General features: G+C 39.8%; 1 protein-coding gene across 4 annotated transcripts in view; it reads right to left on the bottom strand.

Moving 5' to 3' along the window:
* Nucleotides 1-23,566, bottom strand: part of ANKRD27 (ankyrin repeat domain 27) — a 56,923-nt gene that overhangs the window by 12,950 nt on the left and 20,407 nt on the right. For all 4 annotated transcript variants that reach the window (XM_038147902.1, XM_038147905.1, XM_038147904.1 and 1 more), the window contains exons 2-21: nt 21,582-21,712; nt 20,501-20,611; nt 19,692-19,848; nt 18,050-18,204; nt 17,680-17,739; nt 17,533-17,586; nt 17,380-17,445; nt 17,225-17,301; nt 16,750-16,871; nt 15,796-15,874; nt 14,850-14,982; nt 10,157-10,249; nt 9,233-9,360; nt 8,709-8,791; nt 7,831-7,946; nt 6,982-7,074; nt 6,412-6,609; nt 6,042-6,101; nt 5,799-5,918; nt 2,186-2,230 (exon numbers count right to left, since the gene is read on the bottom strand). In XM_038147902.1, coding sequence (XP_038003830.1) covers nt 2,186-2,230; nt 5,799-5,918; nt 6,042-6,101; nt 6,412-6,609; nt 6,982-7,074; nt 7,831-7,946; nt 8,709-8,791; nt 9,233-9,360; nt 10,157-10,249; nt 14,850-14,982; nt 15,796-15,874; nt 16,750-16,871; nt 17,225-17,301; nt 17,380-17,445; nt 17,533-17,586; nt 17,680-17,739; nt 18,050-18,204; nt 19,692-19,848; nt 20,501-20,611; nt 21,582-21,683 — 2,052 coding nt within the window. In that variant the 5' untranslated portion in view covers nt 21,684-21,712. The remainder of the gene's footprint in view (nt 1-2,185; nt 2,231-5,798; nt 5,919-6,041; nt 6,102-6,411; nt 6,610-6,981; nt 7,075-7,830; nt 7,947-8,708; nt 8,792-9,232; nt 9,361-10,156; nt 10,250-14,849; nt 14,983-15,795; nt 15,875-16,749; nt 16,872-17,224; nt 17,302-17,379; nt 17,446-17,532; nt 17,587-17,679; nt 17,740-18,049; nt 18,205-19,691; nt 19,849-20,500; nt 20,612-21,581; nt 21,713-23,566) is intronic.

Genomic DNA, 23,566 nt, shown 5'->3' with positions numbered 1-23,566 from the left:
CTCTCCAGCTGCTAGTCCAAGGGAATGGGGACAGTGGGATTTCTGAGACATTCCTCTCACTCTGCTTACTCTCACACTTGTCACAGCTTCTGCTCCTCACCACTGAGCTGTGGGAAAACAACACATCCACGTCCTAGTCGCTTAAACACGTGCAGCTACAACAAATCCTAGGAAGCCAGGAAGGGCCTGATTCTGAATGATAACGTATTTGAGCCTGAAAAGGGATGTTTTTTACAGAATATTGCTTTCCCTGCAACCTCCATGTTGTTCTCTAGAACAAAGGAAATCTTCTCTCAAGCCTGCCTGTTTGTGGGAGGCCAGCTCAGCAAAGCTTTACTACTTGCTACATTTGTACATGTCTAAAATAAGCAGAACTGTCACTTCACTCCCCCCTTTCCCTGCAGACTCACCAAGACTCTCACAATTGATTTCCTCCTCCTCCTGGGACAGCCCAATACTGCTGCTCCCATTATCCAGTACACAGCTTGCAACATATTGATACCAGTGCCTCCCAAAAACCTGAACACACTATTCCTGTGCCCATCTCTTTATAATTACGGTGCAGCAGCCATTCTTCTTGATTTAAAGGCATTTTTGTCAAAAAATTAACTGTACTTTTAAGCAGACACACAGTGAACCACCTCAGGAGATTGCCCAGTCTCATTTACCAGGTAATCTGTAAAGGTTCTTTACACTGCTGGGTTACTTTGGAATACTCAGCTGAGCACTCTGGGTCTCTGTACCCTCACACCAACCTTTCAGCTGCTCCACAGCACTTATTTCAGACAAGAGATTTGCTTTTTTTCTGTGGTAGACATGCACATATCTTTCCTACTGGACAGGCTGGGTAGGAGAGCACCAAATCCAGTAGCTATGCTGAGACAACACCAATCACATAATAATGTTTATTTTTTTTAAATCTTCCAGTTTCACAGCACTTTTTTAATGCCTCCTCCTGCAAAGCTCAGCTGGCTGTCACAGCTAACATGTACAGCAGCCCTGATGACCTGGCTGCTGTGGCTGCTCCTATGCAGACAGACCTCAGGCTGTCAGAACAAGGTCAGAGTTTTTAAATACTCGTGTTTTTTTAATAGATATGCAATCTGTAACCATCCAGCTGGATGATTCTCCTTTTCTGAACAGCTTCACATGGACTTCAGTCATGAGGAAAGTAAAGCCACAAGAGAAGGTGATTCTGTCATCTGAATGCACAGACTGGATTTCTATATGCTTTTTTCCTATATGCTTTTCATTGCTGCTATCTGTTGAGCAGTGCTAGATACTGATTTCCCAGCAAGTTACAGCACTGTATTTAATTTTCTTGATGAAGTTTAGATTTTCACCAAGTGGGTGACAAGTTAACTGCAATACATGCACGTTTCCCACTGGCCAGGAAAATGGCAAATGCCACCATTGTACATGTTCCTGCTTCTTGAAATGACTGAAGGGCTGGCTGGGAAATAATTACTTCTATAAAGTCACACTGTAAACTAGGATAATGATATGTACCCTACAACTGAAGAGTTCTTTGCTCTGTCAGCAGATAAATTATTTCCATCATCTCAGTGGAATAAAACAGAAGAGAAACAGCATTAACATGGCACACATTTTGCAACATGGGTTTTCTATTTTCTGATGACTCTAGGAGGCTTCACTGGCACTTGTAAGTTCTGGTACAAACCAAACCCAAAGAGGTTTTTCAGAACATGCACCCAGCAGAGTAAGCCTGAATTCTCACACAGCTTTATGGTTTTGTTCTGTGAACTACAAGAAAATCAAGAAATCTACAGCCTTACACACATTTCCAAAAGCAAAACTCCTAAAGATTCCCGTGTCATCTTCAATTTTTCAGTAGAATGACATTAGAAGTATCTTATTTTTAAGGAATAAAGGCAATAATAAATAAAAGAATAGTCAAGACAGGTGGTAGCACAAATTACAGAACATCACATCTGAAACGGGTATTATTATATCATCAACTGTCCATTTGAAGTGAAATCCAAACTCCACATTGTTGTGTGCCCCACAAATAGCATCTCTGTGCTGACTAGTGTCACCTGAATTTACTCTTTATGAGATTATTACCCAAAGCATTTTCCACTTGATACTATTTATGAGTAACTTCCTCAAGTTGAATGAGATAAAATGGAATTCAATAATATTCAACAGCCACATTAACACTCACCATTTCCAGATCTCCATCAGCAACTGCTCTCAGGAGTTTTTCCACCTATGTATGAAGAAAATTATTTATTTGCTTTGTTGGTATTGGTATTAAGCAGAAAATCCTGTGTCCTTTGCTAACCTCCTAAGCTCATGCAGTAGGATTACTGCTGGCCCATTTCATATTTATTGATAAAGTTTTAAAGAAAAACCTTCCTCCTTTATGAACAGAGAAGCTGTACAAGGCCTGTGGCCATTTGATGGTCTCTTGCTCAGATAAACAGTAGTTATCTAAATTGAGGATACGTGGCCCACCCAGAAATAAAGCCATGGAAGCTGATCCATATTATTACGCTGCTCCAGCAGCAGCTGCCCTGTGCATTCTGTGTGAACCTAACATTAAAAATACCTGCTCAAGGCAAATTCCTACCCTAACAAACCCTAACACTGGCTGGACTCTTGCTGAGCTGCTCTATGCTGCTCTCATTATCCAGCACACAGCTCCCAACGTACTGTACCAGTGTCTCCCAAAAACCTGAACACACAACTCCTGTGCCCATCTCTTCATAATTACAGTGTACAGTGTAATTACAGGAACACAAAGCCATTTGAGCAACAACAGTTTAAGATGAAAAAGATGCTTTCCAATTGTTACCTTTACATCTGCAGATAACTGTGCTAATCCTGTGCTAAAACCCAAACCTTTACAAATCTAACTCGACTGTAAGTATGAAATTTGTTCTCTTACTCAAAATCTGGAGATATAAATACTAAAGGGTATACATTGGGACCAGCATTAGCCCATTTTAGTGCAAGGTGAGGCCAGGGCCCCACTGCTGGGGGAAGGTGCTTGCCTGCTCCCAGCTCTGCAGGGGGAACAGACACGTGAGGGAAGAAGAGGTGGAAGGAGCTCTGCAGAGCACTGGTGCCATTCCCCTGAGCCCTCAGGCTGCTTGTGAAAGCAGAAGAAGGAGATTAACTTGTCTCTTCCCTTCTCTAATTCTCTACTCTCACATGAAGGAGTTGAGATCCAACCTGATGGGAATGGGAAAGGTGCCAGCAAAAGGGCAGGGAGAGTCCATCAGTCCTGTCACGATTCACCTGGCTCTGCAGAGTGTCAAGAATCATTTAATAAGCTTTGTGAAAGTCTGTTTTAGCATTATAGCGAATTATTCCAGCACTGTGCTAGAATATCTGAAGATGCTAATGGGTAAACACACTTGTTTCTACAGTGAGGAACACCTTGCAAGTGGAGATGTCATGGAGTGACAGCTTCAGTCACATTTCAATCTTCACATGGAAATTACCACCTTGCTGAGTGTGACAGTGGTGTTTGCAAAGGCAAACAAGGAAGAATGAGACTGAAGTTTGTGTTCCACTGCTCTGATCTCTTTCTTCAGGGTTTTAGATGAAGAACAGGACACAAACAGCTGAAAGATCAGAGGCCAGATTAAATCTCTCCATTTTTATCTCTTCTTAGGAACACTGCTAAGTTTGGGTTTATTACCACTTCTCTAATACAGGATGAAGGTCCTTGGAGTCACACACTGGTCCCTTTGGGTAGAATCTATGATTCTTGCATTTTTCTTTCCTAACTTTGAATGCCTAAAAGTTGGCTGTCTAAATCAGAGCCAGGCTTTTTTTTTTAACTTCCTCTCTGGTAACTACAGAACAAAATGCAGTCAACAAATAACACCTGAGTGCAACTCAGGTCAAACTAAGCATGTCTGAGATTAACTCCTCTCTGAAGTGAATTTCCCTCCACTGACTGAGGAGGGGAAATAAATGTCTGAAGTGAAGACAACTGCCTTCCAGAGCTTGGGTGAGCTGAATCCCAACCTCTCCAAAAATACAGCTAAAATGGGCTATATACAACACTAGGGAGGTCTGTGGCTCCCCTAAACTTCCCCTAATCATACAGAATAATGTCACTGGAGAATGTAAAGGTCTTGGAGTCACCTTATGCCATACAAGATGCCTAACAGTAATAGCAGTGACCCACAAGCTCTGACAATGTCTTTCCAAAAATAACAACTTTCTTAAAGTACTAAAAGCTGTCTCAGGCCCCAGTGGTGGTACATTTGTTATGCAGCTTATAGATAATTTATTAAGAGTACTTAAGGCAAAATGTCTGCTACATGCACTTCCCCATCTTTCCAGTTTGTTTTCTCACTCTTCCATGGAACAGAACCTTCCTTTAAATGTAAAAATAGAAGAAAGAAATCTATTACAATTCACCTGCATGGTCAGTTTTCCAGCTGCTGAACAGAAACTGTGCATGGAGATTTTAGTTCCAACAGAGCAGGTCCCAAATCTACAGTCCTGGCTCTTTCACTCTCTCTTTCCTAAGTCATAATAAACAAGCCACTATGACTGGCTCATTTAAGAGTTTAATTCAGTATTGATTGATCAAGGTGTAACTGGATCCCCTAAATCCAAGGTGCAAACCTTGAAATTTGGAAAACTGACTGTATCAGTTTCCCATTCCTTCCAGTGGTGTTTCCTTCATGGAGCTCTCTCAGCATCAGGCTCTTACCTCTTTGAGCAGGGAGCCCTGGTGAAACTTGGCAAACAGAAATCCACTAAAGCTGGATTACAGAGAAGGTCATTAACCCCAAGGACCTCAGGTGTAAGCAGTTTGTAATCTTTTTCCCTGGTCTGAACTACAGTCGTAGCACTTGGGTGTGATAAATTTGTTTCTTCAAAGAAAAATAAACCCTCAATCTATGAGGAGAACTTATTTAGAGTTCTTGACTCTGTACAAACAGGGAGGTCCAGCCCTACACTGAGCCTCTCACAGAGCAACTCAAGTGTGAAATCATATTGTCAGTCAAAATTTGCATCTTTGTGTTTCTTCAATATTTTTAGAAAACTGAAACTCATGGAAGAGAAGAACCTTTTAATAGCAGGAAAAGGAAGAATTTGAATGTAGTGGTGATATTGAGAGGAACAGACATACTTAGGAGGTCAATTTGGGAAAAAAATTAATAGGCAGGCTAGGAAAAATAAAAAGAAGCATCAGAATGAATGGTGCTATGACAGTCTTGGGAAGGAGTAACAAAGTGTGGATCTGAGATCCCACAGGAAAAAATTCAGAGGATGCCATCTGGTGTGGACAGAGCAAAATCAGCAAACACATACATGACAGATATTTAATATATAGTCTGTACTTCTTCACTTGTTACAAAATTGATTCCCATGCCTATTTGAAAGCATGTCTTATCATTCCAGTTGGTTGTTTGCCAGCATGGCTGTACCAGTCTCTTTTCCCTGACAGATTTTCTAAGCTAACAGTGGCACTTAATTGCTGGATGGGACAGCCAGGGCCTTGGGGCACTGACTGCCACTGTACTTTGGTAAACCTCAACAAATTCTCAAATTATGTAGTTAACTTCAATAAATATGAAAAACTACTTCAGAGATGGGTCAATTTCCCCCCAGAAATAACCAACAGAGCAGTTGAAGCCACACAAAAATAAGCACTGAGATGACAATCCCCCGAGGACAGCAGTTATCATTTTCCAAACCAGACAGAAGGCTATTCCTGAGGAAGCAGCTAAAAACACTCTGGCAAATTATCACTCTCCTAGCTTCCTTCACTTTGCTTACTGCCAAAACCTATACTTCAGTCTTACCTCTTTATAACTGTTTTTTGCTTCTTCTTGCCTTATATCAGTTGATGCTGATGACAGGCTTGAGACAGATGATCCTCTGCTGAAAGTTTCTGTTGAGTGCTGGGGAGACCTAAGCGGTGACTTACAGTTGGAAGAAAACATATAAAAATCAAACAAACAAACAAACAGACAGAAAAGGTTAAATATCAAATTTAAGGAGGTTAAGCAGAGGCAAGTAACAATTTAGCTTGCATGGGCTGTTACCTCAGAAGCACTCTGTCCTCTTTCAAATGTTAGGTAGTTTACTTCCATCAACGACAAAATCTGCACAAAAATATTAAAAAGAACCAATGTAACTCTGCTCATAGAGGAATCTACTGACTGAAACACAAATGAGCTGACAACCTAACAATTAGTAACAGAGTATGACTGAGCAGATTAGAAGTACCCATTTTCAAGTTCATGTTCTATCCCACAGAGTGTATTCCTGCTGCTGGAGTTAAACTGGGCCCTTTCTTCCTCAGAGTGAAACACACATTTTCTCTTTAATAGTGGAACCCTATTAGCAGTGAACATCTCCACTTCTGTGGTGTTACAGCAGAAAGAAATCAGGCTGGAAGATAAAGAGGAGTACCTTGGAATTCAGTGCACACTGCAGGGAAGTCTCTTTCATCCTGTTCTGAATTTCTGGGTTTGCCCCATTTTGCAGGAGCACTTCAATGATGCCCTGGTAGCCCCAGCGAGCAGCGATGTGCAGAGGGGTGTCTCCCTTCTCATTGCCAATATCCAGTCTGCAGGAATGCACATCATAGTACACTAAAGCCTTGACACACTGGGAAGAAAAGGAAAGCCATCAATAAATTATAGTGTTGTGTCTCAGTTCAGACAACAGGCACAATCCTGAAAGGTTTGTTTTTATTGCTGCTTATGTAACCCATTACCTAAAGACAAGGCTTTAGTGGTTCAGTGTCATTAAATAAAGAGTTAAACAACTAGATTTGCACAGCACTACTATCTTTAATGTGAAGTCACATTAAAAATTGCTATAACTACCAAATAAAGTCCTCATTTAGAGCATTAAACAATTTAGCCTTCAAATATTTTTATTTACTTTTTAAAATATGTAAGTTTAGTGCTAATTTGCATTAGTTTAATTCCATTGCATTAGAATGCCCATTTGGTTTGATACAAAACAATTACTTACATCCTCATGACCGTAAGTGCAGGCTAAATGAAGTGGAGTATTTCCATTATTGTCCTGAACATCAGTACTTGCCTTGTAGTGCAATAAGAGCAGCTTAAAAGAAAAACAAAAGTAGACATTTAAGTAGCTTAAAAATTGATGTACAAACAATTATTGCTCTGCAGATTCCTTTAGGGTTCTGGCATGATGAAGCACTTCATGAGACACTAGCTCTGCCTTCTGTTTCAGACACCACCCTCTTGGCACTGCAGCACTGTTTGTGCCCTACCCTGAGAATCAAAAAGTCTCTTCTGACATATTCAGAATTTTAATTGAAAAAAATGAAATCTCTACTGCAGCAAACACTGCAATGTGTTCTACCTCACATTTCAAGAGCCTATGCAAGTGAAGACACAACTTTATTGCAATAATGCTAACTGAAGAATATCACCTATATCAAATTCAAGTAGACAATAATTACTGTTACACAGTAATTATTACACAGTAATTACAGTTACACAGCCTATCCTAAGCACAGTGTGAAGCATTTAGCACAGCCCAAAGGCTGCAATGGTTGTTCTGTCTCAAGCAAGAGCAGAGATGCTCTCCATTTCTATTATGTATTGGACATTTGTGTTAATAAAGTGGATGAATTGTACAGAGCTACCAGCTGGTTATTACCAATGGCTGAAAACCTTGCAGTAGGAGAAAAAAATAAAATATCTTGCAAACTACAATGATGAAAGATCCTCCATTCTGACAGCTTACACAGCTCTGGTAAAAGCTCCCCAGAAGATCTAAATGACAGTAACAGTAGCAGAGCTCAGTAAAAGTCGTGTATTTATTATTTAGGTGGGGAGTTGTGCTTACTGTAACATTCTGATATCCCTTCTGACAGGCGAGGTGAAGGGGAGTTGAACCGTGGTAATCTGTGGCATTGACAATGGCTCCTTTGGCTACCAGTAAATCCACTAATGAAGTTTGACCTTGGGAAATAAGCATTCAAAGAAAGGTGTAAACTTTGCACAAGAACACTGCTACTTTTCAAATTCAAACAGTGACTACAAACCAAGATACCCTGCAATTCTATATGTTTCCATATACTGCACATTCACTGCCTTGGTAATTGGGTTTTTTTTTGTGGCAGATATTTCTATGTTAAAGCCCCATAAAAGAACCTCCAGCTAAAAGCAAGCAATATTTGTATCCTACGAGCAACAACAAAAAATATTTAGATTCAATATAATAACAAGAAAGGAAATAATAAATAAGAAACCACCCACTAAGAAAATAATACAGCTTCTAGTAAAAGGTACTAAAAAAAAGTAAAAAATCAATTCCATAATGAACATTACAGTACAGGTGTTACAGATCTACAAAGCATAGCCAGCTGCAGGAAAGAGAAAAGTTGTTTCTCAATCTGCCAGTCCTTCAAAACAAGACTGATTTCTGAGGACATATCTTTATTTTTTCAAAGCTGAAGGATGCACCACTGTGGTAACCACTATGGCAAAAATAGAGTCAATAAACAAAGAATAGCTCAGCCATAAGAAACTGAGCTTAAAAGAATATACAACAACTTCAGTCTATGCTCAGATAGAAAGAGCAAAGTTTCAATAGCAAAGAAGCAAAAAAACCAACTTAATGCAGAATTTCAACTTTAATACACAGGTGGGAAACAGGCTGACATAAAGACACAAAAGCAGAAGGAGGAGGAAACACTAGTGAAGAACAGCAAGCCCACTCACCACAAATAGCAGCTATATGAAGTGGAGTATATCCCCGGTCATCTCGGGAAAAGGGAGTGACAATGGAAGGGTCATTCAGTTTCCTTTAAAACACAATGGTTTGAAAGCAGCTTAATTACCCAGGTGGTGGTACAAAGGAGGAGAAAAAGGGAAAAGCTGCCAAGGATGGCAAAAACCTGATTTTGGAACTTTTTATCCTTTTACATTCACAAATTATTCCATACAGAACTTTACATTTTGTGAAGAGAAGTGAGTTAGTCCCAGATCTGTAAGTTTGATTCAAGAGAAGAAACACTATGTTTACCAAAGCCCACACAGGCTCCATCACGGAACGGGTGGGTTCCAAAGGATTCTCCCAATATTTCTTCTGTTTTTTCAAACCACACCCACCCACACGCTCTCTACTACATCCTGAAGTGCTCCCAAATTCCTCTATAACCAAAAGCAGCATACTTCCTGAAGGAAATCTTAGATAAAGGCTTCTACACAGCTTTCTATGCATTTGTGGGGTGAAGAGTGCTCACCCAGAAACCAGCTTCTCGCATTTGTCACAGTAACACAGCGGGTGACACATTTTCTGTACAGTGTCCTTATCGCTGTCACCTTGACTTAGCAGCCGCTCCACTTCCTCCTGATCACCTGAAGCAATATGCTACAAAAAAACAAGAGATGAGAGAATGAGAAACCAATATAAAAGGCCTCCTTTTAAGACAAAAAAGCCAAGAGTAATTTACTGAAGTACAAAATGAAAGGACTCGATTATGAAAGACGTATTCAAGCATTAGAAAGCAGAAATGAACAATGTCACAGCACAAAACCCCCTAATGGGCAGTCAGTATTAAAAAGAAACTGTTCTTGGCTTACTTCACTTTCTATAAAAAAATTAAAACAATTCCCATTGTCCTCTTTAGACTCAATCATGAAATTGAGCTCCCTCTGTGCAAAAACATGTCTATAAAATTACTAAGTCTCCAGCCATAAGCTGTGAACACATATAATTAGAAGCTCTGCTTTGTGTCCTTGTATAGGCAAAATTCTTTTAGAATGACAGTATGAGATTAACAGATAATATGAAGTAGCTGTCAGGTGACTACATTTAAATTATTTCAGAAAACTCCTCCAAATTCAAGCACTAAAAGCTGTGAGACACAAGCAGTGTCACATCTGTGCATTAAATGGGCCACACAATACAAATAGCAGTAGCATTTTATCCTCATTTGCTTCTATATTTCATATAACATGTACTGAAATCCATAAGATTATGTTGGCAAGGCTTTGGCACCGAAATGTACTCGATTCAAAAGGCACTTTTAGCATCTACTAAAAGACATCTCACAGTACTAATGTAATTAACCCTTCATTACATTCCAGAAAACTGCAGAAAGGGAGAAAGGATATAAACATGAAATGTGCAAATACATACATATTCTGCCATTAAAGTTATTTACCTTAAACAAGCAGTCTATTGGTGCAGCAGACATCTGGGACAGCAAGTTCATCCTTTGTCTTAAGAGCAGCTTGTCACACAAACTCTCAGATTCCTGAAAATAAAACAGATAGATTGATTATTTATACAGTCGAATATTAAATATATTTGACAAATATTAAAAGTATTTATATGATTATACAGGTGAAAGTGCAGAACCTTAACAGGGAATGAACTTTTAAAAATATTAAACGTTTATTTACTATGTACAAATTATCAGACACATGTGAAACTTGAATCTCACTTTTAAGATTTTGAGACATAAAAGACTGGGCACCCACAGAAATAATAGGTAGATGTTCACCAGAATATTTCTTTACTGAAATTCACTGTGAATTAACATTAATGAAATTATGGCAGTACCAGCTAAAAAAGAACACTCCAAAACTAAAAGTACATATCAAAGAAAGCATGAACTCTAAGAGGTACAACACAGCTTTCTCAAGAGGAGAAATTAAGGCAAATTCACATAAAATATGTCTACTGATGGCTACTAAAAGAGAGGAGCCAGATACAACTCTGACTCAATGAATTCTGAACTCTGCTGCTGGCTGAAAAACAGAAGGTTGCACCAGGCAAAGCATTGCTCTGCAGCAGATCCATCTGTGCAGATTCCCTACTTGGTTTGAACTAAGCAATACAGCTGCAGCCCTTGCATCAGCACCTAGACAGAGCAAAGATACAGTTCGGGCTGCACTCAGTATAAATGCCTCCAAAGCCAGGTGAAAATTATTAAGTGGAGTTAGATTTTGAGGTGGCAGCACTGACCCTCCCATGAAATAAAACAACCACCTAAGGAAAACACTTCCTAAGAATACAGATGGAAACTTTTGCACGTGGTTGGTTCTGATCCACAGCTGCTTATGGTTGGCAGGGGTGCTGTTGTAGGATAATGGCTCTCCAGAAATGGCAAGACTTCAGCCTCCATAAAACAGAAAACCACTGCATTTAAGACACACACCCAATATCAGGCAAACTCTGATGGTTTAGGATCTGGGCTATGGCTTTTGCAATTAAAGTTTATCAAGACCAGATGTAAATGAGTAAAACCAGTCTGACTCCACTCTTACATTAGTAAGTCAGCATGAAATTTGAGCCTCATAAACTGCAAATAGACAACATCAGTTGATTCAGACTTTCTAGAAATTAGGACTATTCATGTTTCAAAATCAACACAGATGCCTCCCATAAAGCTGTCCAAAAACCCCTTCAGCAAATAATGTCATTAAAAACATGTTCGTGAGGTCTGGAGATGAAAGTTTTTCTCTGTACTTCACAGGAAGTTGTTTGTATTTAGATAGATGAAGGTGACAAATATCCACCAATCTTTTCAAATCTCTGTACTCTAGCTGAGGATACCTAAGCATATCTTCTCAGAACTACAAGGCATGTAACACTAGTCTCCTTGGATAGATTCTTCACTAGGAACAGGAATAACCTCCCTAAGAAATATTTGATCAAAAATTTAACTGCTGGTCCAAGTTCCTAATGTGTAATGAGAATTTCTAGTGTGGATGCTCAGACAGCTTTCACTGTAGAGAATCTAAGTAACCATCAGCAAGAACTACTGTAGTTTTAGAACTGCTCCTTCCACAGTGTGTGTCTTCAAGGGAAGTGTTCCCTAAGTGGAGTCATTATTTTAATAGAGTCACATGAGACAGCAACCCTAATGTAGCAGTATTATATATTTATTATATGAATCTGAATAAAAAGAGCCCAGGTGAAACCACATATCTTCAATAGTGAAATTTGGAATGACAAGACTCAGATAGGCACTGAAGGATTAAGCAAGTTTGGGCCTTCAAAGTCAGAACTTACTTGTACCAGCTTTACTTACAGCCCAAGAATTTGTATTACTTTTTAAAAGAGATTGCCTGGAGTGGGACTTTCAGGTATTTTAAGTGTAAGTTGTCTAGAAAACACACACCCAAACATTAATGACCTTTTTTATCTAATACTACAATGTGTAGAAAAAGAAAATATTTGTACCTATGAGAGTGTACCTTTGTAATCATCTATCCCAAGTCCTTTCCCCAGATTACAACTGATAACTTGGAAGAAATACAGGTGGCAGAAGCCAGAACACAAACTAAGGGTAATAAATTGTTTGGTGGGGAGGGGAAGTAGGGATCATTTCCCCATCTGAAACTCTTCCCACACATGAAACAAAATGCTGCTTATTCCCTCATGGCTGGCTCCGACTCCCTATTTTTTTATACCTCACTTGAACCCTCTGAGCTTGAGAGTCTAACTACACATTAGCTCTGCATAGGAATGAGCTAGTATCCAACACTTATTATTCAATTAGAATTCCTGTTAATGTTGACAATTCAGAAAATAAAATTGACTCTCTCATGATTTACAGGCTCCTCTCTTCCCCACAAAGTGTCTCACAAGGACTTGCATGACCTTGGATGGAGGGATTTGGCAAGAACGTCCTGAGTGCAATTCACTTCCTGACAGGAGGGTGAGAATGTGCCCATTATCCCTCAGGGTACATTAGTCCCCTGCTGCGTTTCTTTCTGGAGTAATCTTCATTAGGGATCGGACAGCAGCATTACTCGGCTGCCAGCAGCTCCATCTGAAGCCAGCTATAAAATTAAGCATACCCACATAAGGGGCTGTAATGAAGCCCCAGGGCACAGCAATGCTCCTGCTCACTTCACTCCCACACCCCCTTCCAGCACAATCTGGAGAAGGAAATCATAGGGCAGCAAGATGACAGCTGCTGCTGCTTCAAAGTTCATCCCCTCTACCAGAGAGTAAAGGAAATATCTCCGCTGGTAACTTCATGAAGGGAGAGCAGTGCTCCTCCATCTCCTCACTATTCTTTTTCCATTTCCACCTCAGTCTCTTTTCATTGTGTGTCACCTCCTCCTGCCCAGGAGAGAAGGGTGGTCTGGCTGTTTCCTTTCCAGCTCTGTTAAGGGCAAGCTGTCCCTCACTTCATCCTCAGGGCTCTGCTGCATTCCAGCCGGGCTGAGTCCAAGGAAAGGCAACGCAAGAGGACTTTGTGTTGCACATTCACCCTGAAGTGATAAAGTTCTCTAGGTCTGGAGCTGATCCAGCTGAAGTATGGGCAGAAACACTAATGGCTTGCTCTTCTCATGGTGCAGACACTGAATTCCTCATTTAGACTTCTCAAATATATAGTTTATCTTTCAAGACAGGTGCCTCCCAAAGAACCATAGTACCTTAATGGAAGTGGCACTTAAGTTACAACATTTGAATGCAATGCCAGTGTAAAAGCTGCTATCCTTAACTACACCAAGACAGATAGGATCAGGCATTTAATAGGAAACAGTCTTTATTCTAGAAGTTTAAGAGCAGTATATTCTATCTAAGTTTGCTGGCACTGTTGTGGAAGACAATTCTACTTTGGTTTCAGTTTTCTTTCAGAGCACCAGCTTTGCTCTTTGTATATTGATTGTGAATGACAGCCAAGTGACTGCAGGAAGCAAAATCATATAGCAGGTTGTTTCTTTTAAACTAACATTTTTATTTTTTTGAATATCATTCAATTACAGACAAGATATACCACTCTCTTTGCACAATATGAAAGTGTTGGTTTTTTTTTTTGTTAGGTTTTTTTTTTTTTTGAGTGTACTAAACAAACTCGCACAAGTTCATGGAAAAATCCCAGAAAAGGACAAAACCAAAAATAGCAAGAGGCCAAAATGTTAAATTTAGTGCTTCTTAAGGCTGTGCCCCAGGCTGTCCCCTCCCAAGCCCTGCACACTGAACCATTGTTCTGGTCCCTGCAGTTAGACTCCAGTGCTTTGCAGTTGGGCAGACTGAGACACATGGAATTCACTCTGGTTCCACGTTCACTCCTTTTGATGTCCACATCAGCTCAGGAAAACCTAGTTTTACAACAGTAGAAAATTTTACAGGAGTGGTAAGATTGGATTCCTTGACTAAATAATCTACAAAGTTCTTGAATTATAGAAGTCTCTAAAGTCACATCAGCATCACCCTTGACTGGCCTGCAGGGATGTGACCAGATTGACAGCAGGTCTTGTTGCCCAGTAGGAAATCTCTCCTGCATCCACAGATTTCCTGCCCCTGCTAGGTCAGAGTTGCCAAGAGCCAAATTTGACCTTCAAACAGCACCTTATCACAGCCCTGCACCCCCCCAAGCCATCAACTCAGTGCAGCATTGTAACGCACACTGCAAACACGTGGAATTCTTCCAGTCTGAAGATTTACTGAGCAATTCTAACTTACACTGCTATCTCCATTCTGCTAGCACAGCTAAGCTTTTTTAAATTACACAAAATTTAAGCTGTGCCTGCTCCCAGGTACTGCACTTTCACAATCATAGTAGAGTACAAACAGCAGACAAACATGCTGGAGACTCATCTGTAGAAAACAGTGCTGTCATTTCTCCTCTAACCATATGAAGAGGCAGACTTGACATATATGTACTTCCTCAAGAAGTATGCAATGAACAAAAGTATTGGTACATAGTTAGGACTTCATTATAATAATTTAGGTAAATTCAGCATTTGCTTTAGGTAGTCGCCTCTACTCATTTTTTTAAGAAAAGAAGGAAATTCTTAAGTTAGTTATTTGTATCCTCTGGCTGGATTTACACCCACAATGGTACTACACGGTATCAAGCAGGCATTTGAGAGACTTTAAGAGCAGCTTACTGTTGATCTGTCAGAGAGGTTGCCCTGCCGGATGTATTCTATGGCAGCCTCAATGGAGGTCAGGCAGTACCCCAGCTCATCCTTCACTGAGCTGCACAGCCTGAAGTTCTTTATGTAACTCAGGTTGGCCATCCTGAAAAGAAAAAAAGTTCAAGTTGTGAATCACTGAAACTAAGACAGTAGCATGGCATACTGCAGCTCATCTTAGGCAATCCAGGCAGACAATAGGGTGAGCTGGGAAAAAGCTTCTAAAAAGCTTGTTAGGCCAGCAATATGTCTGTTCTGAGCCTGGAGAGTGACCAGATCTCTACTTATCTCATATATTCAGTCAAGAGTTATCAACTGGATAGAAGGAGTAGAAGGATGAGATAATGACAATAGTGGGAGATCTTTGAAGTGAGTGAAGCAATGTTTCCAGCACGATAAGCACCACAGTGATAGCTACAAGTTAAAGGCCAAATGCTGATCTCAGAGATCCAGGAGAGAACAGCACAGGTACAACTGGAAGGTTTAGATAGACTCTTACTGAAAATGAGGAGACACAATGGCACAAGCTAGCAGGAAGTAATTAAATATTCACATCTAGTTTCTCTGTAAGAAATGCACCAAATCTTGGCATGCATAAAAGCGTCACAGCTCCCAACACAGATGAAAGAACCACTCTGTGAAGGCTGTATTGACACAAAGATTTGGTTGAGAGATGGCCTCCCACTACAACTGTATTCTAGGCTGAGAATCAAAACAAAGGCACATTCCTGATAGCTGCTTCATTTAGTTACACATATAACACATCTTTGCTATTGGTCCTACAAAACATTTTCTGCATTTCAACAGGACCTCCTACACTTTCAGTAAGTTATTACTGTATGTTCAGAAACATTTGTCCCTATAGCAGCACCACACGAGATGGTAGGAAGGAGTTCTATATAGCTAAACAGTTACGTACCAGTTTGGGATTTCTGTTTTTACAAGCAAATACAGCAGAACAGAGAGAAGATCATCTGCACACATGGTTTCCATGTTAACTAAAAAAAGAATTCACATTTGGTTTTAGTCATGTCATGGTTCAAATCAAGAGCAATAACTCTAAAGTTCTGCTTCTTAAGACTAAAGGCCAGCTCTACTAGTAGAGAATGCATGGAGAGCTCAGGGCAGGCCTCCAAATGATCTCCCACTGAAACACTCTGCCGGGAGCCAACACACAGATGCAGTTTGTGCAGTACAAACTGCAATATTTGACTAGCATCCCTCCCTTCCCACACAGCAAGGGCCAGAGCATTAGCTCAAGATTTCTGAAATTCTTGACAGCAAAGACTGTGCTCAAAGTTGATACATGTTTCCATAACTCAGCAGTCTTTCTAGAGAAGAGATGAAGCAGGGAAAGCATAAGTTCACTGTGCTACTCTATTTGCTTTGTAGAAGTATCTTCTCTTTTCAAGCTAGATAAAGTAAGTGCCAGGCTAAGAGGACTGTGCTTCTGTATCACAGAATCATGTCTGCAATCCACAGCAGCACACGTTTGGCCCCACCCTTCTTTTGCATAAGATGCATCTCAAGAGTATCAAATTCAAGATGTCAAGGGGAGCATGGACAAATACACAAGAATGATCCAGCAGCAATCTCCAGTGTTTAAAATGGATCACCCTCAGTGTCCTGGCAGATGTGAGCTTCCTACATGTCCAAGATGAAACATACACAAGCTAAGCCAGTACCCCACCCCAGCCCACAGGAACCACTGCTGACACATCCACCTCACTTCCCCTCTGCTCCATTCAGAGACCTTAGAGACTCCAGCTCAACTGTCTTGGATCCCCAAGAGTTATCCAAACAGTTGTTTATACACTGAAGTGCTTTCTGTGTGCTGGTTAAGTTTAAAATTATGATTTCACTAATTACTGACCTCTTTGGCTCGGAGACTGCATGATAATTTGTACAACTTTACGCAGACAAAGTAGCTTCTGTTGAGGGGAAGTGCATTTGTTCAACTGACCCAGCTCTCGCTTTGCACGTGGTATATTAAAACTACAAATTAATTAGAAAGGAATGATTAGCATACAGAGTTCCTCTGCAGGATGTCCAAAGCCCAAGTTGTAGCTTATTCAGAGCTGAATTGAAGAATGGTTCCAAAATATGCCCCCTTCTACTCCAAGTGTACCTGCATTTCTGTATCCTGCAGATGGCTTAAAACATAAAGGAGTCAACCATCAAGGCACAGACTGTCCTCATATGACACTTGCAAAGCTTTGATTCTACATCTCACATGAAAGTATAAAAAAACTTGCTAGTGTCTGAAGGAAAACACTTTTTGGATGGCATGATTCTATTTAAGACAGGATCTCAGTGACTCTTCAAGAACCCACAGTCATCTCCCTCACCTGAACTCAGGCTTCACTCCAATGTCTTTTTGCTGCAGGTCTTGAAGGCTCCTCGTGATTTTATTAAAATCAGCATCCTAATTAACAGAAAGGCAATGGGTTTTTTAAATGCCTTTGATGAATATCAGTAGTATGGAGCAATCAAAGAAACTTACCTCACTTGCCTCAATCGTCCCCACATATTTGAAGATTAGGTCATAAATAGCATGATGGATATACATCTGTAGGGAAAAAAAAAAGTATTTTAAGCATGAAAGGGAGAATTAAAAACAGCTTGCTAATTATTTTCCTTCATTTCAGATGCTTACTTCAACTGCTTGTTTGATCAGATTCATCTGCTCTTCTTGCTTTGCAAGCATCTTCTAGAAAAGCAAAGCCATAAACAGCAAGAGAAAGTCAGATAATTTATTGCCTAAGTAACACTGTGCTATGTATTTAGGGGAGTAAGTCTTTACCAAGTGCGAATCTCTCAAAAGATGCTGCAGACATTTGGTATAAAGTGCATTGACAGAATCCTAGGAGAGAGAAAAGATGAAAGCCATCAGGTTCAGGTTAATGTGACCTGAAGGAACAAAGCCTATGTAAGTAATGCAAGTCTCCCCTGTCCCAAAAGTGTACAGTATGGTAAGAGTTTCAGCAATAATAACTGCATTTACTAAACAGTCCAGAGAGTGAAATTCTTAAATGTAAATTACCACTTCTCCCACCTCCCCTTTCACAACTCTAGGCCACTCTGACACAGAAAAGCTCAATAAGGCAAAGATAACAGCACCAGTGAAGCTCATTATATTTAGCAAATTAGACATCAGGACGGAAGATACTGACTATGTAGTGGCGGAGGCTTTTCCTTTCGTGTTCTTTAAACGTTCTATAGAAAGATCCTATGTATTTATCAAATCTCTCACAGTGCCTTCCCAAGAACTCTCTAACATCTTCAATGTTTTTAAGAGAATAGGAGTTTGATGAAGCTGTAGATTCACCTAAAATAAAAGCCAAGAATTAACACTTAGGCTTAATATATGTATGCATGGTAAAATACATTTTGTCCCTATACATACAGCCAGCTTATGTACACTAAAATATGAACTCAGCTCACTGCACCTTTAATTAGAGGTATTGCCTTTAATTAAAATAATTTAATGAGCCACATTTGAGCTTTTTATGTCAAGTGTTTATTTGGAATAGCTAAAACAGATTTCACTTATTTTTTTACACTGGGATCATTTATTACCACGTGCACTCAGCTTATGAGTTGTGTAAGTCAAGCTTGAAAGTAGAAGAAAAGCACATTACAGTGTTGACAGAGTGACCATGCAGGAAGTCAGGGTCCTTTAAGTGAGCTGCAGAAATCCCATCATGGACTTTTACATAAGCTATTCCTTATTTAGACATGCTTTCTCTGAATGGGAGAGCAAAGTTACATGAAGCAGCACTAAGGCAAATCCACTTTGTTTCTGAATAAGACAACTGAATCCCCCACTTAGAAATTATGCTGTTTTTCCAAAAATTATTTCTAGGCAAATCTTTCATCTTCAGTCAAAGGCAGCCAGCTAATAAGAGGCTTAAATAATTATTTGCAAATTACTTCTGAAATCAGAAACTCCTTCACTTCTGAAAGACTGATATGACTATATTAAGTAATGGCTATAAAGAATATCACATGATTAATTTTTGAGATATATATGAACACTTTTAGAATTTAAGGCTATATGAATGGCAGCTAGGGGTTTTTTTTAAAGCCTTCTGTACTTCCCTCACAGTACTATTTTCACACTACCCTAGCACTACCTGTCTTTGCATTCACCTGTTTCAAATATTCTTATTTATTTAGGAAATAAATGTTTTTACTTCAGAAAAAAATGAAGCTTCTAAGCTTCTTAAGGAGCTTCTGTTCTTAATTAGTAAACATGGATTGTTATGCAAGTTCACAAGGACATGTTGTTAACACTCACAGTATTGACTGTAGTCTTGACAAGAGTGTCACAGCCTTTAGGAGCACTTTCAGTACAGGACAAAAATTGAGACATTCAACTACATAAGCTGGGCCACCATCAGAAGGTTGCTACCTGACTGTCACACAACCTCTATCCGCCTACAAAGTGATCATGAAAGAATTCACCTCTCCAGTTATTTGTGCATCCACCTTGCATCTCAAGACACACATGGTCACATTTAGGATTAAATCCCTTTTTTAAGCAGTCAGCACCAAATTGAGCACAGCTAAGAAAAATCATGCTCAATTCAGTATTCCACAGATAATAATTCTACAGGATTTATGTCCCAGTCTCAGCACTAGTTTTGCTGGGAGCAACTTGGTATTTCTCTGCAGCAGCACACCAACATCTGGCCCAGCAAGCTCATAAATGCCAAGGGCTTTTAACCAAGCCAACCCTTTCCAGAATTAACACATTTACTAAGCACAAACACTAATTAATTTGGCAGCCACCAAATTCACACCAATACCTACTTGAGCTTTCTGTTTTTTCCAGTGGATGAGCTATGCACAATATACTAAAGCTTTCTTCTTTTTCATTGTAAAAGGTCTCCTCAAAGAGAACAGGTACCGAGAGGGTGTAATTGAAACCAGCTCCTAGAATGATGAGGTTTCCTTGTATGAAGATCTCCTGAAACAAGACCAAGCAGAACAAGTGTGAAACTGCCAGAAAAAAAAAGTGCTCTTTGTCTTCTGCCTCACACAGTCACATTTCCAAGGGGGAGAAGAGAAACATGCAAGGTGAGAAAGCTCCAAATTAGAGAAATTTCACATTTTCATGCTGTGTTGACACTGAAATAAAGGCTCCTTCATTGGGCAGTGGCTGGCTGAACCTTGCTTACAGCTACTTCCTCCAGCAGTAGACTTGTAAAAGAGGTTTCAGACAATCACCAAGGTCTTGTTTGCAGATTTCAGAGCACTTTTAGTAGAAAGGAAATTAAAAAACCCCAAAAGCTTAAGACGAGTACTTAATCCCAGCTGCAGAAAAACACCCCACACCTTGTGTGTATTTCTCACACCTGGCTTTCTTCTCCCAGCAGTTCTAGTGAGGACATCTGGAACAGGAAAATCCTGATGGCAGCCTGCAAACTATCTCTAGTGCAAGCTGTATGCCCAAGTTCTCAGACTGTACTGCAAAATTACAAATGAAAAACCTGGGATCCTACGCAGTGTCAGCCCTGCTTGCCTCATCTGTCACCATTAATTCACACAATCAGTCACAGCAGAAGTGAACCCCTTACTGGAGTGTCCCCAAGCTACATTCAGACATCAAAAAGAAATACCTTTCCATTTAAGGTTTGAAAATTTTCTTCCAGAGGCTTCAAAACATAAGATTCAAACTGACAGGTAGAAAGACTGTTGCTTGAAAGGCTTCCTTTGCATGGAACTAGCACCTGAAAAAAGTTAAATCATGCTTAAGAGAGAAATGCTGTGTATTGCCAGCTATATACCAATACCTTTTGTCCTTAAGAAGCAAGCAATTAAATCAGGCTTTTAAATATTTACAGTAAATACATGGGAACTATAGGTGCTTTTATTAAAAAAAAGCAGAGGTTATCACTAGACACACAGTCTAAAAATTAACCCAGAAATCTCACTTAGTAACTTTTCAGAAAAAGGTGGACAGATGCAACTGAAGCAAACAACACTAAGGGAAGTAAATTAAATCTTTAGTTACTTAGCACCACTCACAAATAATTTAAAATTACAACAGATGACTTAAAACTAAGCAGCTAATAAAAAAGTGAAGTATATTTTCAAACTCAAATAAAAATCCATCAGAAAAAGATCTAGTATAAATATCTTGGGTTTAGGCCAACAGATTGGCAATTTGGGACAAATTCCTAATTAGAAGGAAACAAATTTTATCAACAGGTGACAATAACCTCCATGTTTAATGGAGTCTCTAAACACTTAATGGCAAAAGAAAATTAATTGCAAAATACTTAGATTAGTAAATATTAAGGACTGAAGTTTTTAATTCCAGGTCAGTTTAATAGTATTATTTTGCTGTGTAAAATGCTGTCAAATGAGTAGCTGCTTATCCACCACGCATCTCAAAAGGTCAATCCCATTTAAGTTATAAACTTGTGAGAGAATATGTAACTCCAGTTCATAGAAAAGAAAGTAAGTTTCCTGTAGAGTTCAAAAACAGCACCAACCTTAGCTTTTTTACTACTTTGCAATATATCAAGAGGTCCATAATAGTAAATAACATGCAACTTAAACTAAAAATTGTTCTGCTTCATTTCCAAGTTTTGTAGGCTTGAAATAATCTTAACATGTTTCATAGCAGACATAAGATATAAGTTCAAATAGCTACTACTTACTAATCAGCTTTTAAACATACTTTTTCATACTTACAATACCATGGAGTTCTGCAACTTTGCTGCATAGATCAGGACGTCGCTTCTGAATGGCCAAATAAAAGGGATTTTTCAAGATATCTTCATCATACATAGCCATATGGACTTCAGATACTCCAAGGAGATGTTCTAAAATACATATGGAGAATGGCTGATGTATCATACATGGTATCTGTTAAAACATAATATTTGGGAATACCTAGGGGCAGTTTGATTCTTCTTGTACAAAAGGAAAAAGCAGTTTCAGGTCTTGGTGTAAGCAGCCAATGGCATTGCTTAACTGCTAAAAGAAGTTATTCAGACAGAATATTTTTCATGATTATTATACATTTCCAATCACACAGTTATCCTCAATGTCTCCTTAGGCCTTCCAGGTATTGGAGTCTAACTGTGAATATCAGAAAGGAGAAGTTAAGATCAAAATTATTACCACTTTGATATGCAAACTAACTTCTCCTGCTGAGATCTAAAGCCAAGAGACAAGTTAACAACCTTTTCACAGCAGATTCTACTGCACCAGGGGACATTGTTGCTTTTGCACTGTGCTCATGTAAGTCTTAAAACTCACCTGTATAAAGATCACTCAACACACACCAATGAGATACCCAGGCACTGTAACAGAAACCCTCCTGTAAGGCAATCCTCAACTTTCCAGGGAAAGTTAGAGGTACACCCCGGAGATATGAATATCCATGCCATAATTGAAAAGCCACCGTGAAATTTATCATAATTTGCGGTCATCTCTACTCCCATGAAAGAGTCTCAGTGATTTGAGGTCAGGCTGCTAAGTAACATTTGGCTAAACAGAGCAAAAGAGCAACTGGAGAGTGAAAATCCAACCTGTAAACATTGGAAATGCTGTCCCCAGGTGTCACAGTGCCCTGGAGAAGATGATCCCTAAGGAATCAGACCTTCACCTGCTCCCTTCCTCAATTCCAATTCTCTGTAACACATCATACACAAGGGCAGGAAAAATCCTAACAAGTCCCACCTGGAATAACTTCAGAATATCTTTTTTTTTTAAACAAGAATTAAGATTAACAGGCACACAAATGCTTAAATAACAAGATTATTCTATCTTTCCCCTCATGCAGGTTTCCTTAGTAATCAACAGAAGTTGCATGATTTCCTCATGCAATTTCAGCTGTATATAGCAAGAAAGGGTGAGCACAGCTAGAGACTTGAATTTGAGCACATCACCCTCACACAATGAGTATCCCCATTTCCTCCAATGCAGAATTATTCCTAGCACATCATTTGCTCAGTGTGAGCTCACTGTACGGCAGTTCAAGAGGGTGGAAAAACATACACCCAATTCCCATGGATTCCAGATTGCCTTTGAGTGTCAGCCATGCTATCAGCTGATCTACAGCCTGCTAACTGAGCTGGCCTCTGGTCCCTCCCCTGACCAGGCACAAGCAGAGTTCCCTTAGAGTTAAACACAAGCACCACCAGTTAAAGTACAAGTCATTTCCACTATAAAGGTATCTATCACCAGTTACCTACAGCTTGGACAACCCCAGCCTGAAACACTGAAGTCTGGAAATGGTAGTTAAGTGCCTCAAGCTGTTTTCCTGCACAATTCCAGACAAAATGGTCCCTCTGCTTTCAAAGCATACAGTAACACCAAGAGCTTTTTCATTAAAGACTACTTATCCAATCCTTCTGTATCAGCACAGCTATGCAGTTTGCTAACACAATGGGGGAGAAAATGTTTGCTCACACCTTCAGAACACCAACCAAGTTGAGTAATTAAAGACTGTGCACCTAGAAAAAGTCCAGCTTAACATGAGCTCAACATGAGCCAGCAATCTGCATTTGAAGCCCCAAGACTAACCATGCCCTGGGCTCATCCCCCTGCATGGGCAGCAGGTCAAGGGAGGGGAATCTGTCCCTCTGCCCTGCTCAGGTGAGATCCCTCCTGCAGAGCTGCCTCCAGGCCTGGGGTCCCAGCACAAGGACACAGAGCTGCTGCAGCAATCC

Source organism: Motacilla alba, chromosome 11 (genome assembly GCF_015832195.1).
Source record: "Motacilla alba alba isolate MOTALB_02 chromosome 11, Motacilla_alba_V1.0_pri, whole genome shotgun sequence".
NCBI lineage: Eukaryota > Metazoa > Chordata > Aves > Passeriformes > Motacillidae > Motacilla > Motacilla alba.
Note: the sequence above shows the minus strand (reverse complement) of the source record. Positions and strands in the feature narration are given on the sequence as shown.